Source organism: Sorex araneus, chromosome 4, assembly GCF_027595985.1.
Source record: "Sorex araneus isolate mSorAra2 chromosome 4, mSorAra2.pri, whole genome shotgun sequence".
In the NCBI taxonomy this organism is placed as follows: Eukaryota; Metazoa; Chordata; class Mammalia; order Eulipotyphla; family Soricidae; genus Sorex; species Sorex araneus.
In genome coordinates this window covers 197,985,112-197,998,587 of record NC_073305.1, presented here as the reverse complement: position 1 = coordinate 197,998,587, position 13,476 = coordinate 197,985,112, and the positions used below count along the sequence as shown (strand labels likewise).

General features: G+C 53.0%; 1 protein-coding gene across 1 annotated transcript in view; it reads left to right on the top strand.

The window, feature by feature from the left end:
• Window positions 1-8,188: 8,188 nt before the first annotated feature.
• BAZ1B (bromodomain adjacent to zinc finger domain 1B) overlaps window positions 8,189-13,476 on the top strand; it is a 64,808-nt gene continuing 59,520 nt past the window's right edge. The window contains exon 1 of the mRNA XM_055134412.1: window positions 8,189-8,636. Coding sequence (XP_054990387.1) covers window positions 8,530-8,636 — 107 coding nt within the window. The 5' untranslated portion in view covers window positions 8,189-8,529. The remainder of the gene's footprint in view (window positions 8,637-13,476) is intronic.

Below are 13,476 nucleotides of genomic sequence, written 5' to 3'. Positions count from 1 at the left end.
AGAATCCCATATGGTCCCCTGAGCACCGCCACGAGTAATTCCTGAGTGCAGAGCCAGGAGTAACCCCTGTGTATTGCTAGGTGTGACCCAAAAAGCAAAAAAAAAAGGGGGGGCACTGAGAGACATAGTACAGCAGGTAGAGCACTTACCTTGCACGTGGCCGTCCCAGGTTCAATCCCTGGCATCCCCTATGGCCCCCCAGGACCGAGAGCTCAGGACCAGGAGTAACTCCTGAGCACCACTGGGTGTGTCCCCTGCCCCACGTAAACAAAGTTCATAGGGCTGGCACGAGTTCCCTGTGCGCACCGAGGCCTAATTTCAGTTTATGCCAGACAAATGTCCTACTGTACTATCCAGTCCCCTCAGTTACTTTTTTTTTTCCTGCCTCTCAAGTAGTGCTCTGGGTGCCAGGGCTCCACTGGTGAAGTTTGGCCACCTGGGCGGAGGCTCAGCGTAAGGGCCTGGGGATATACTGCTGCTCAGATCCTGAGGTGCGAGGGCTACCTGGGCCACACCGGTGGTGTCAGGGACCCCCACAGGGCCACACCCCCGGGGCAGAAGGGGCCTCTCGGGGCTGCACCTATAATGCTCGGAGACCGTGTGGTACCTGGAGTTGAGTCCAGGCTGGCTGTATGCTAGGGGTGTGCCCCAGCCGCTTTCTTGTTCCTGCCCCGTCACTGACAATATTGGTTCCACTTCACTGATAGTCTCCTGAGGCGTTCAGGCCGGGGCGTGCAGGCATTGCACGGTGGCCGAGAGCACCTGCCTTGTAAGTTCATGGTCACAGTTTATTTTTATTTATTTATTCATTCATTCATTCATTCATTCATTCATTCATTATTTATTTATTTATTTATTTTTGTCTTTCTGGCTCACACCAACGATGCTCAGGGGTTACTCCTGCCTCTGCACTCGGGAGTCACTCGTGGTGGTGCTGGGGGGACTGTATGGGATACTGGGGAGCGAACCCGGGTCGGCTGTGTGCAAGGAAAACACCCTACCCACGGTACCATTGCTCCAGCCCCATGGTCACAGTCTAGATGACTGGGGTCTGTCCCACAGACACCCGGTGTGATGCAGGCAGCTCTGTTGTGTGAGTCCATAGCTTAGTGCCCTGCAAAGCCCGGTGCCACAGGGATTTCCAGCTGCCCTGAAGCATGCAGTTGGCTTGCAACCCTCATGAGGGCACCACAGCACGCGACACAAACAAAACATGATCTTCAGAGTTGGGCCCAATCCCTGGTATTCCATGGGGTCCCCCCAAACCCACCAGGAATAACCCCTGAGTACCACGGGGACAGTCCAAAACAAAAATTAACCTTGTGTGCTTCAATTAAAGAGGGTGTCCCCCAGCAAACAGGTGTGCAGACACTGCTGCTACAGCTCCCAAGGACCTCGGGGACCAGGGGCCAGCACCACGGCAGAATACAGTGTGCAAACCCCTGTCATCCCATCACTGAAAACAAAGGGATGGGAGCAATGGAAACGGAACTTTGGGGGCATTAGGGGCCCAACTCAGTCGTGTTTGGAGTTTGTTCAGGGCTCACTCCTGGCAGTGCTCAGGGACCAAATGTATTGCTGGGAATTAAACTGAAGTCAGCCGAGTGCCAGAGAAATAGCCCACCCTAGAGAGAGTACAGTGGGTAGGTTCTCGCCTTGCTAGCGCCAACTCAGGTTCACGCCCTGCCATTTGATTTGGTCCTTTGAGCCCCACCAGGAGTGATCCTTGAACGCAAAGCCAGGAATAAGCCCTGAGCATCGCTGGGTGTGACCCCCCCCCAAGATAAAAAGTAGGGGTCAGAGAGGCAGTTAGCACTTACCTTGCATGCAGTTTACCTGGGATTGATCCCTGAGCACAGGGCCAGGAGAAAGCCCAGAGTACTGCTGGCTGTGGCACTAAACCCAAAAAATCCTGTACTGTCTCTTTGGCTCCTGACATTAATAAACAACTACTGCATATATGTGTGTACGTATAAGACTTTTAGGCCACACCCACTGGTATTCAGGGCTACTCCCAGCTCTGTACTCAGTAATATTCTCAGCAGTGCCGTAGGGGACCGTGGCCTGCTGGGAGCAAACCGATCCTCCATGCTTAACTGGTACTCCAGCTCCTGAGCCATGTCCCAGGCCCCATAATATAATTAGCGATATAATGGACTTACTTGTCGGGGGGTAAAAGAGAGTCACATTTCCAGTATCCACTGAAAAAAGCCACCAACTAATATTAAAACTGAAAATTGGGCTGGAGTGATAGTACAACGGGTAGGGCATTTGCCTTGCATGCAATCAATCCAGATTCCATCCCTGGCATCCCATAAGGTCTCCCAACACCCCCAGGAGTGATTCCTGAGTGCAGAGGTAGGAGTATCCCCTGAGCATTGATGGGTGTGGTCCCAAAACAAATGAAAAGTTGTAAGACTGAAAAGCTTCGCAGCAATATAATGTATGCTGTGTGGAGCTCTGGAGGTGAATAACAAAGGAAAGGAAACCGCCCTAGGGCTGGAGCGGAGAGGCTAGGAGCTTGCATGTAGCTCACTGGGGGTCGAGCCTCAGCACCCTGTGTGGTCCACCAAACCCTGCCAGGAGTAATCCCTGAGAGCAGCGCCAGGTGTGACCCCTGAACAAAACAAAACAACAAAAATCCCACTTCCCAGATTGAAAAGAGTTGCCTGGGGGAGCGGGGAGGAGTTGGGGTGGTTTTCAATGTTTTTTAGTTTTTGGGCCACCCCTGGCTGTACTGAAGACTTACTTCCTGCTCTGTGCTAATGGATCACTCCTGGTGGGGCTCAGATGACCACATGGGTTGAACCCTAGTTGGCCACATGCCAGGCAAGCGCCCTAGTCCCTGTGCTATCACTCCAGCCTCTCCGGTGGCTTTGTTTGCGTGCTCTGGGGGCTCTACTCCTGGCTCTGTGCTCAGGGGTTACTCCTGGTGATGCCTGAAGGCCCATAAGCTGTGATCTCTCTCTTGAGCCTCCTAAAACACTTTTTTTCTTTTGGGGTCACTCCTGGCATTTGGGAATCATTCCTGGAGGTGCTGGGGGGACCATAAGGGATGCTGGGAATCAAAACTGGGTCAGCCACGTGCAAGACAAGTGCCCTCCCTGCTGTACTATCATGCCAGCCCCCTCCTAAAACATTTTTAAAGAAGATGTTCGTTATTGGGGGCTGGAGAGATCATAGAGCAGGCAATGCGCTTGCCTTGCATGCAGCCGACCTGGGTCCCAGGCCATGCAGTATTAATGATCCTTGAGCTCAGAGTCATGAGGAAGTCCTGGCACTGCTGGATGTGACCCCAAATAATTTTTTTTTGGGGAGGTCATACCTAGTGGTACTCAGGGCTTACTACTAGCTCTGTGCTCAGGCATTACTCCTGGTGAGCTTGGAAGACCGTATGAGATGCCAGGGATGGGACTTGGGTTGGCCACATGCAAGGCAAGCACCCTACCTGCTTTACTATCATTCCAGCCCGTGTGTGTGTGTGTGTGTGTGTGTGTGTGTGTGTGTGTACATCACTGTATCACTATCATCCCATTGTTCATCGATTTGCTCGAGCAGGCACCAGTGACGTCTCCATTCATCCCAGCCCTGAGATTTTAGCAGCCTCTCCTTACTCGTCTTTCCCAACGATTGAAGGCTCTTTCAGGGTCAGGGGAATGAGACTGTTATTGTTACTGTATTTGGCATATCGAATATGCCACGGGGAGCTTGCCAGGCTCTTCCGTGTGTATATACATATATATGTATGTATATATATATATATATATATATATTTTTTTTTTTTTAAGATAAGAAAGTCATAATGGTAGTGGTTTGGGCCAGACCTTAAAGTAGGGCACTCTGGGGATGGCAGGTAGGGGACCTAATTCTGGTTAATCTGATGGCCTTGTGGGGGTGGTCCATTAATAGAAATAAAATCATGAAGATAGAGAAAATGATGCAGGGAAGGAAGAGAATTGCCTGGCGTATCTTAAGCACGTGGTTCCTGAGCACTGTAGCATTTGATTCCTGAGCACAGAGCTGGGAGAACACACTAGCACCCTTAGGTGTGGTCCATACTGCCCCCCTCAAAATATAACCATGGGGACCAGAGTGATAGCACAGCAGATAGGGCATTTGCCTTGCATGTGGCCAACCCAGATTCAATCCCCAGCATCACATCTGGTCCCCAGACCACCGCCAGGAGTAATTTCTGAGTGCAGAGCCAGGAGTGACCCCTGAGCATCGCCGGGTGTGACCCAAAAAGCAAAAAAAAAAAAAAAAATTATAAACCCCCCCAAAAAAAGTTCTGAGAATTCAGTGAAAGGGGATGGTACTATTGGAAAGAGACATTAGGGAGAAAGTGGGGGTTCAACTCAACTCCTCAGAGGAGAAAAGTAGTGAATGTTGGGGTGCTCAGAGGCTCCGAGAGTGAACTCGGACAGGTGGGGAAGTCCAGGCACCAGAAACGGCTCGCTGCCACGCTGACTTGATTCTCTCTATTCTTCTATAGCTACAGGACTGCTAAGAGTGTCACTGTAGATTTGTCACGGAAAGGAAGGACAGCCATCATGCAAAAGATTTAAAGACGACGGGGCTGGAGCAATAGCACAGCGGGTAGGGCATTTGCCTTGCACGCGGCCGACCCAGGTTCAAATCCCAGCATCCCATATGGTCCCCTGAGCACCGCCAGGGGTGATTCCTGAGTGCAGAGCCAGGAGTAACCCCTGTGCATCGCCGGGTGTGACCCAAAAAGAAAAAAAAAAAAAGATTTAAAGACGATAATGACAATTTAGTGGTTTTTTTTTTTTTTTTTTTTGCTTTTTGGGTCACACCCAGCGATGCTCAGGGGTTACTCCTGGCTCTGCACTCAGGAATTACTCCTGGCGTGCTTGGGGGACCATATGGGATGCCGAGGATCGAACCCGGGTCGGCCGCATGCAAGGCAAACGCCCTACCCGCTGTGCTATCGCTCCGGCCCCGACAATTTAGTTTTTTAATGGGGAGCAGGGTTGGGCCCCGTGAGGCTGCTTGGGGGAGGCTACTCCTGGAGGTTCTGTGGACCATGCGGAGGCTAGCACCTTGGGCTCCTTCTCCTTTTTTGGGGGGGGGAGGAGGATACCTGGCAGTGCTCAGGGCTCACTCCCAGCTCTGCACTCAGTAACGAACCTGGTGGCGCGGGGGACCATAAGGGATGCTGGGGATTGAACCTGGGTTGGCAAGTACCCGCTATCCTATGGCTCTGACTTTTTTTTTTTTTAAAGGATTTTGGGCTGCACCTGGTGATGCTCAGGGCTTACTCCAGCTCTGTGTTCGGGGATCACTCTTGGCAGTGCGCAAGGGGCCATCTGTGGTGCTGGGGAAAAGAGCCTGGATCAACTGCACACAAGCCCTGTGCCTCAGCCCTGTTCTCTCTCCCTGGCTTGGGTCTTTATTATCCCCTCCTTTGTGAGGTGTTTCTCTGCTCCAGCTGCCTTCACCTCCACTTCCTTTCTCAGGATTTCTGTGTTTCCGGCTCTGGAGGGCACCTCCGACTTGGGTGGCTAACCTTCAGCCCATCCCGGCTGTTTCCCAGTCTGATCTCTGCTTCATCAAGACCCGGGCTGGATTCAACTGATTACGTGGCCTGCTCTCTCGGGCAACAGGCTGCTTTTCTGAAGTTTTGTTTCATTTCAGGCCCACACCTGGAGTGCCTATTCCTGGTTCTATGCTCAGGGATCACTCCCAGTGGGGCTGGGGATGGAACGAGGGTCTACAGCTGCAAAGGACCTCTCCAGCCCTGGGGGGGTTTTCCAAAAAGAACAAATACTTTCAGCCTTTGTTTCTATGTGTTTGTTTTTGTCTCCACCTAGGAGTGCTTGAGTGGCCGCACCTGGCTCTGTGCTCAGGGGATTGAACCAGTCAAGTACTTAACCTCCCTGTACTAGCTCTCTGGCCCCTGTTTCTGGATGGTTCTGGAGTCCACTGCCCTGCTAATACCATTAGTCACCTCATCTGTACCTCTCCAAGCCACCTGCCTGTGTGCATTAGGTTTAGTGCAAATGTGGCTGCATGCCAGCCTGTGGCCCTGCTTCCAAACCCCTCTGCACCGTCTTCTTTCAGGCACCTCAGTACAACCAGTCGGCACCAGGGTGATCACTTCCTTTTCTCTCCTCTCTCGAAACTTTCTGCCTCAAAACCGTTTTTTTTTTTTTGCCACACCTGACTATGCTTGCAGTGCTCAGGGGAGCATATGTGTTGCAAGGGATCAAACCTGGGTCAGTCTGTGCATGTATGGTACAATCGCTCTGAACTACCCCTCCCGCCCTGCCCCCTTACATATTTGGCACATTGTCCCAAGTTTACCCTCTGCCTAGATGCTTTGTCCTCATTTATCTGCCTGTGAAGTGCGATGATGAATCTTTCCAGTACAGTCAACCCCAATGACTTGTTCCTGAAGTTTCTCCTACACCCTTTACTTAGAAATGGTTACTTAAGATGAGCTCCTTTCTCTCATCAGGAAAGGCTTCATGGAGGTGGTGTCTAAGATTAAATCCTTAGTTTTTAGTGGTGGTGGTGGGGGGCATGGGGTAGGTATATTTCTTTAAGTTTTGGGGGCCACACCCAGAGTTTACTCGGGGTGCTCAGGAGACTGTATGAACTGGCAGGGATCAAACCCAGATCAGCCACATGCAAGGCAAGCGCCCTACCAACTGTATAGACCAGCTCCACCCCACGTGCTATCTTTATTTTTTTTTTTGCTTTTTGGGTCACACCCAGCAATGCACAGGGGTCACTCCTGGCTCATGCACTCAGGAATCACCCCTGGCGTTGCTCAGGGGACCATATAGGATGCTGGGATTTGAACCTGGGTCGGCCGCGTGCAAGGCAAACGCCCTTCCCGCTGTGCTATCACTCCAGCCCCATCACCTGCTATCTTTAAACTTGAGATAAGCAGAAAAGAAACAAGGTCCTGACATTGATTTCAGGGACCCCTCCTCTATCTCTGAGGGCCTTTGAAGCGTGAGAGACAATTTAAGGGGAGAGAATTACGGCTAAGTATGTTTCTGATGGTAGTGGGCAGTCAAACCGACTTTGGATCTATCTGGGGGGAGTTGGCTTGGAGAAGCAGCTCAAAAGCCGTCACCCCCCAAGGCAGTTCCTGCTGTCTTCCTACTGCACACGCTGCATGCAGCACACAGAATTGTGGTTATTTGGGCGGAGCAGTAGTCCAGTGGGAAGGGTGTTTGCCTTGCACACACCGCTGATCCGGATTCTATCCCTGGCACCCCATATGGCCCCCAAGCAACACCAGGAGTAAATCACTGAGGACAGAGCCAGGAGCAACCCGAGCATCGCCGGGTGTGGCCCCAAGAAACAAACAAAATGAATGGTGACTATTCAGCTGTTTGCTGTTTCTTCAGGGAGGCTGGGCGTTTCATTTTTTTCCCTCCGCAGCACAGGGCCCGGAATATTGTAGGGGCTAGTGAATGAATGACTACCTGAGCGAGAGGATGCATCTTTAATAGCTAGCATATAATGCTCTTCCATGTTTTTCTAAGGAAACCTTACTTTCCAGCAAGGCCAGAGGAACAAATATACTAATACCCAGATCTCAATCACCGCTCTCGTCCCCAGGAAGTCAGCTCTGGCGTGAGCTAGGCGAGGGTTCGAGTTTTCTTTCCCCAGACGCACTCTGCACTCCGGCCAGATCCCAGGGTGACTTCGCGCCAATACCTCCTCCCTTCCGCCCCACCCACAAGCCCCCGGGCGTGGCCGAGCGCGCGGCGCCTTTAAGAAAGGGGCGGAGCAAGAGCGGAAAGACAAAGCCCCTGGCCGCGCGCTCTCCCTCCTCCCTCCGGCGCACCGCACGGACAGTGGTGCCCGGATGTCGGTGTCGCCGTCGGTGACAGATGGCGCAGTGTTTGTCTATGTCGGGGTGCTTCTCGGGCCTGACCTCTCGTCGCTCCCAGCCCTTCGCTCTCCCGGCGTGACCCATCTTCCACTCCGCGGCGGGAGATCCCGCGCGCCTGTCACTGGCGCTTATATAACGTGACCTTTCACCTCTTCATACTGCCCTCTGGTGCGCTGCAACCCAACTACGCGGCAGGAAAAGGGGGCGGGACCCAAGCCCGGAGCGGCGGCTCCTCGGAGCCAATAGCCTGCGAGCGCTGACCAGCTCCCCGCCTATGGGAGCTTTACGCCACCGGCGCCACAGGGGAGCAAGTTAGTGTGCGCGTGGTCCGGGCGGGGGGGAGGAGGGGAATCTCCCGCCATTTTTCAATAATTTCCTCCGGTGCCGCTGAGCAGGAGTCGTGACTGCCGAACGCGGGGGATCCGCGGCGGAGGTTGGCTGGAGGCTGCCGAGCGGCCCAGCGGCGTGCGGGCGAGTCCCGTCCCCTCGGCGTCCCCGGCCCATGGCCGGGGCACGGCCGCGCCGGCCCTGAGGGAGCCGAGTTCGCGCCGCCCTCTCACCCCTCCCCTCCCCCACCCCACCCCGGGCGCCAGGCGCTCGCTCGGGGCCGCGGGGCCTAGCGTGGCGCCCGCCGCGGAGCCGCCGCCGCCGCCGCGATGGCGCCGCTCTTGGGCCGCAAGCCCTTCCCGCTGGTGAAGCCGCTGCCGGGCGAGGAGCCGCTCTACACCATCGCGCACACGCAGGAGGCCTTCCGCACCCGGGAGTATCCTTGGCCCGCGGCGGGCGGGCAGGGTCGGGGCTGCGCGGGGCGCGGGCCGGCAGCTGTCAGCGCGCGGGCCGGCCGGCGGGCCTGCACCCCGCGTCCGCCGGGCCGGGCCGGGCCGGGCCGGGCGAGCCCGCGAGCGCCAGGCCGCCGCCGAGCCCCGCGCCTGCATCCCTCCATCTCTCCCCCCACCCCCCCCCCGCCGCCGCATTTTGTCCCCGGGGCCTCGCTGTCCCGGCGCGACCCTTCAGTCTCGCCCCGCGCCTGGGGGTTCTTGGCCTTCTTCGGGCTCCCGAAGTACCTCTGAGGGCGTGTGGGGGGGATCGGGGACGGGGAACGGTGGTGCCTTGACTGTCGCGGCTCTCTTAGCGGGGGGGGCGGGGGAAGGATGAAAACGGTTCTGCGTAAGTTTTTGAAATCGCACCCGCGCGGCCTCGTGATGCGGCCGGTCGCGGAGCGCCGGCGTCCGAGGGGGCCGCGGGGCGCGCCGGGCCCGGGGCGGCCGCTGGGGGCGGCGGGCGGCTGCACTGACAGGCCCCGGGCGGGAGCGCGCTCGCCGGCCGGCCGGGGGGACGTTCCCCGCGCGGGACGGGGCTGCCGCGCGCCCGCCCGCGGGCGCTGCTGCGAGACGGGGACGGGGACGGTGCGGGTGGGGAGGGGGCCTCGTCGTCCCTCGGGCCGCGGCGCCCCGTCCTCGTAGGTTTCTGCTCACACAGGCGTCCGCGTCTGTCCGTTGCCGGTTCTTGAGGGATGCTCGGGTGCTTCCCTGTCGGAGCTTTCTACCGGGACGGTCGGTGTCGCAGGCAGGATCCCGGCGCTGAACTGCTGGATCTTGTCCCGGCTTCCCTTGGGAGGCGCTCGGTTCCTCCCGGGGGTCCGCGTGCCTGGGAGCTCGGCGCCTCCCCGGGGTCCGCGTGCCCGGGAGTTGGCTTGGTTTCGCTTCTCTTGCTCCGCAACTCAAGGATAGCCTCACGCTGCGGGCGGCCCGGGCCCTTGGGCGCTTCCGTGCAAAGGCACCCCAGAGCGGCTCTCTGTAAACCCGGGGGCTGTCAGAACTGGAGTGGATCTTGGGGCCCGCCCAGGGCCTCCCCCCTGGCTTGGCAGTTGTGCCCAGAGCGCCCAGGTGGACTTGTTTATTATGTCGGGAGGTAGAAGTAGTGACTTTTAGCGTTTTCTTGTCTATTAGGATTTTTGAAATGTTTGGCGAGAGAAGCCATTCTATCTCTACTAAATCCAGATCATTTGAAAGATGCCCTCCTTCTGAAAAAAAAAATGCTCCATAAAAGAAAAAAAAATGCTTTTTTTTTTAATATTTCAAAAAACTGACTTGAAAAAAATGACTTGGGAATCTGCCTATCCCTTTAAAATGTCATCCAAATGCCATCTTTTGAGCCGTTGATCCTTGCATGTGTAATCTTATCGGATGTTGATTTTTCTTTTCCTTTCCAGCTCTGGTTCTAGTGTAGAAACGTGGGATAGAGAATGTTCTGACAGAGAACCAGTCAGGCTGTAGTTGGCGCATTCAGACTTTGAACTCGTGAGACCAACTTTCTCTATCGGTGATGAAAAACGTTGACAAGAGTTTTGTGGGGCAGTTTCTCTTAATGAAAGGACGGGTCTTCTGAAAAGTGGTATTTCAGAACAGTTCTATGTTTAAAATGTGTTCAGCTAGTTGTTGGAGACTCTTAACAAAGGAATTCTTAAGTTATATTACACCCAGGGCAATTGCCCCCTTGGGGATTTCTACAAGTGGAAGCACTTTGAGGATGGTTTTGAAACAGTTGCAGCCTGTGGTTGGGGGTTGGCATATTTCTTTATTAGGCTATTAGTTATTTCATTGAGGAGAGCAAGTGTGTGGTTGGTTGACAGCCACATTTGAAGTATTGTTACTTTTTAATAAATATAACTATCTTAATAGGATTTGATACTTCAATTTTCTAATATTTTTTGGCTGTATATTCTTCAGCAAATTTATGCTATGTTTTATTGACTTAAAAATGTTGTGTTTGGGGGCCTATAGTTCAACGGGCTGGGCATTTGCCTTGCACACGGCTGACTGGGGTTTGATCCCCAGCATCCTATATGGTCCCCCAGCACTGCCAGGAGTAATTCCTGAGTGCAGAGCCTGGAGTAACCCTGAGCATCGCTGGGTGTGACCCAGAAGGATTAAAAAAAAAAAAAGTGTGTGTGTGTGTTTTTTTTGCCACACTTTTTGGTTTTCATGTTTTACTTCTGGTCTGTGCTCAGGGATTATTCGTGGTGTTGCTCAGGGGATCATATGGGGTACCAGAGATTGAACCTATCAGACGAGTGCAGGGCAAGTGCCTTACTCACTGTACCATCTCTTCCCAAATAGTGTTTATTGATAAGTTCTTGAAGACATTGTGTATCTTCACTAAACTTACAGTGTAGTTGTGAATGATACATTTACTTAGTGTAGTTGTGAAGGACATTAAACTTGGTGTAGCTGTGAATGATACATTTAATGACTATGGAGCCTGGGAGATAGAGTAGGCCTCTTGCCTTGCATGGGACTGACCCAGGTTCCATCCCCAGCATTCCATTTTTGGGGGCCCAAGCACCCCCAGGAGTGATTCCTGAGTTCAGAGCTAGGTGTAACCCCAGAGCACTGCCAGATACAAATGAAACAAAATTTAGTGGCTGGGTATTAGGAATCAGTGATGCTGTTTATTGAGCTGTAGCTTTGAAACTAACTCATATTATTTCCTAGATTGATACTAGAAGCAGGACAGTCCCTCAGAAGACCCCACAGGAAGGTACTTGACCTACCTCCCCTTTTCAAGGAAAAGAAAAATAACTCCTGGCAAATCTACCTTTCTTTTTTTCTCTTTTTGTACTCAGGGCTTACTCCTGGCTCTGTGCTCAGGGATCACTCTTGGTGAGGCTCTGGTGGCCCTTGGGGTGCCAGGGATCAAACCTTGGTTGGCCATGAACAGCGCAAGTGCCTGACTCGCCCAGTCCACCTTCCTTTAAGGGAGTAGAAGGAAAGCACATTCTGTCATTCTCTTTGGCAAGCACTGCAGCCTTCTGGCGTGGAAGAATGAGTTGTCAGAATCCTTCCTACCGGGGTTGCTGGACTAGTACACTGACACTAGTACGGGCTAGTTACACTGACTATTGGCGCTGTAGTTTGTTTGGGGGCCAGCAGTGCTCAGGGGCTGTTTCTCTCCCTGTTCAGGAATGACCCCCGATGGGCAGCATGCAAGGCCTCATCTTTGATACTTTCTGATCTGCAGCACACTGTTGAAGACAAGGTGGATGGCAAGGAGGAACTGAAGTTACAGGCAGAGAACTGTAGAGGGATGTTTAGTTGTGTTGCTTTAATTATCTGAGTTCTAAAGCTGAGTGTTCATAATCTTCGTAGCATTCGTGTTTGGTGGAATGCTACTCAGATGGTGTAGTGAAAAGGGAATGTTAGAATGAACAGCTAACCTGATTCTAAGCTTGGGAGACTAGAACATGTTCTAGGAGTTGGAGTAAAGTTGAAATTACAAGGGTTTTTTTTTTTTTTTTTCTTTTTGGGTCACACCCAGTGATGCTCAGGAGTTATTCCTGGCTCTGCACTCAGGAATCACTCCTGGCAGTGCTTGGGTGACTATGGGATGCCGGGGATTGGACCCGGCCTCCTGCAAGGCAAACACCCTACCCACTGTACTATCCTACAGCCCCCACAAGATAAGATTTTATGGACAGTTGAAATACTGAGGGTTTGTTTTGGGGCCACACTGGGGCTTACTCCTGGGGTTGCTTACTCCTGGCTCTGCACTCAGGAATTAATAACTCCTAACATGTTCAGGGGCCATACCAAATGCCAGTAACGAATCCTGGTTGGCTGTGTGCAAGGCAAACACCCTACCCGTGATACTCTATTGCCCTGGAATACTGACTTCTTATGTCAATTTTTCCAGATTAGAGATTTTTTTTTTTTGAAGGTTGGGGGACACACAGGTGGTTCTTAGAGTTTACTCCTGGCTCTGTGCTCAGGGATTGCTCCTGGCAGCCCCAGGAGACCTTATGGGGTGCCACATGCAAGGCAAGTGCCCTACCTGCTCTACTGTCACTCTAGCCCTCCTCCCCCAAAAGGCAGATCTTGAGAATCTTGAGTGGGTGCTTTAATCCTTTCATTTCAAACTCTTAGGTTTGTAGTTATGTTTATCTAACCCCCATATTTTCTGGGCCACTTCCCCTCAGGCGAGCAAGTGCTAATAAAGAAACAGTCCTTACAAGGCTGGAGAATAAAGTGGCATGTTATGGGAAGCAGACAGCTTTTTCCCCCCTTCTCCACCCAGCTGTGCTCAGGATCATTCTTTGTGGGGATGTGGGACTACGATGCCCGGGATTGAACCAGGGTTGACCTGTGGAAGATCGTGTGTACGCTGCTTTTGAACTTATGGGGCAGTAGGCCCCGAGGAGATAGTCTAGGACAGTGCTTCCCTGGGTGGGTAGGATGGTGCCCCTGGGGCTGGGGCAGGGGCTTACCAGAATGTTCCTTTGTGTGGAGGGGAGGGGTTGAGTGGGTGTGGTAGCAGAGTTCATAGGTGGGCGGCCTTAATCGTTTAAAGGTTGGTGTCCAGAGTGTTGCTGAGTGACTCTCCTTCCCCCCCTCCATCAAATAAATTTGGAAACTTCTAATCAAGAATTTTAAAATATTTGATAATTTTTAATTCTGTTGCCCCATCCATTACTTTCAAAAGAGTAGCTTTGACATTTTGTTTAATTACTTGTGCTGTAGTTGTTGGAACATTAAACCTCAGTTGGCATTTGCTGGAAAAGGGTTGAGAGTAATGTAAAATCTGAGATGCGATTTAGAGGCATCTGA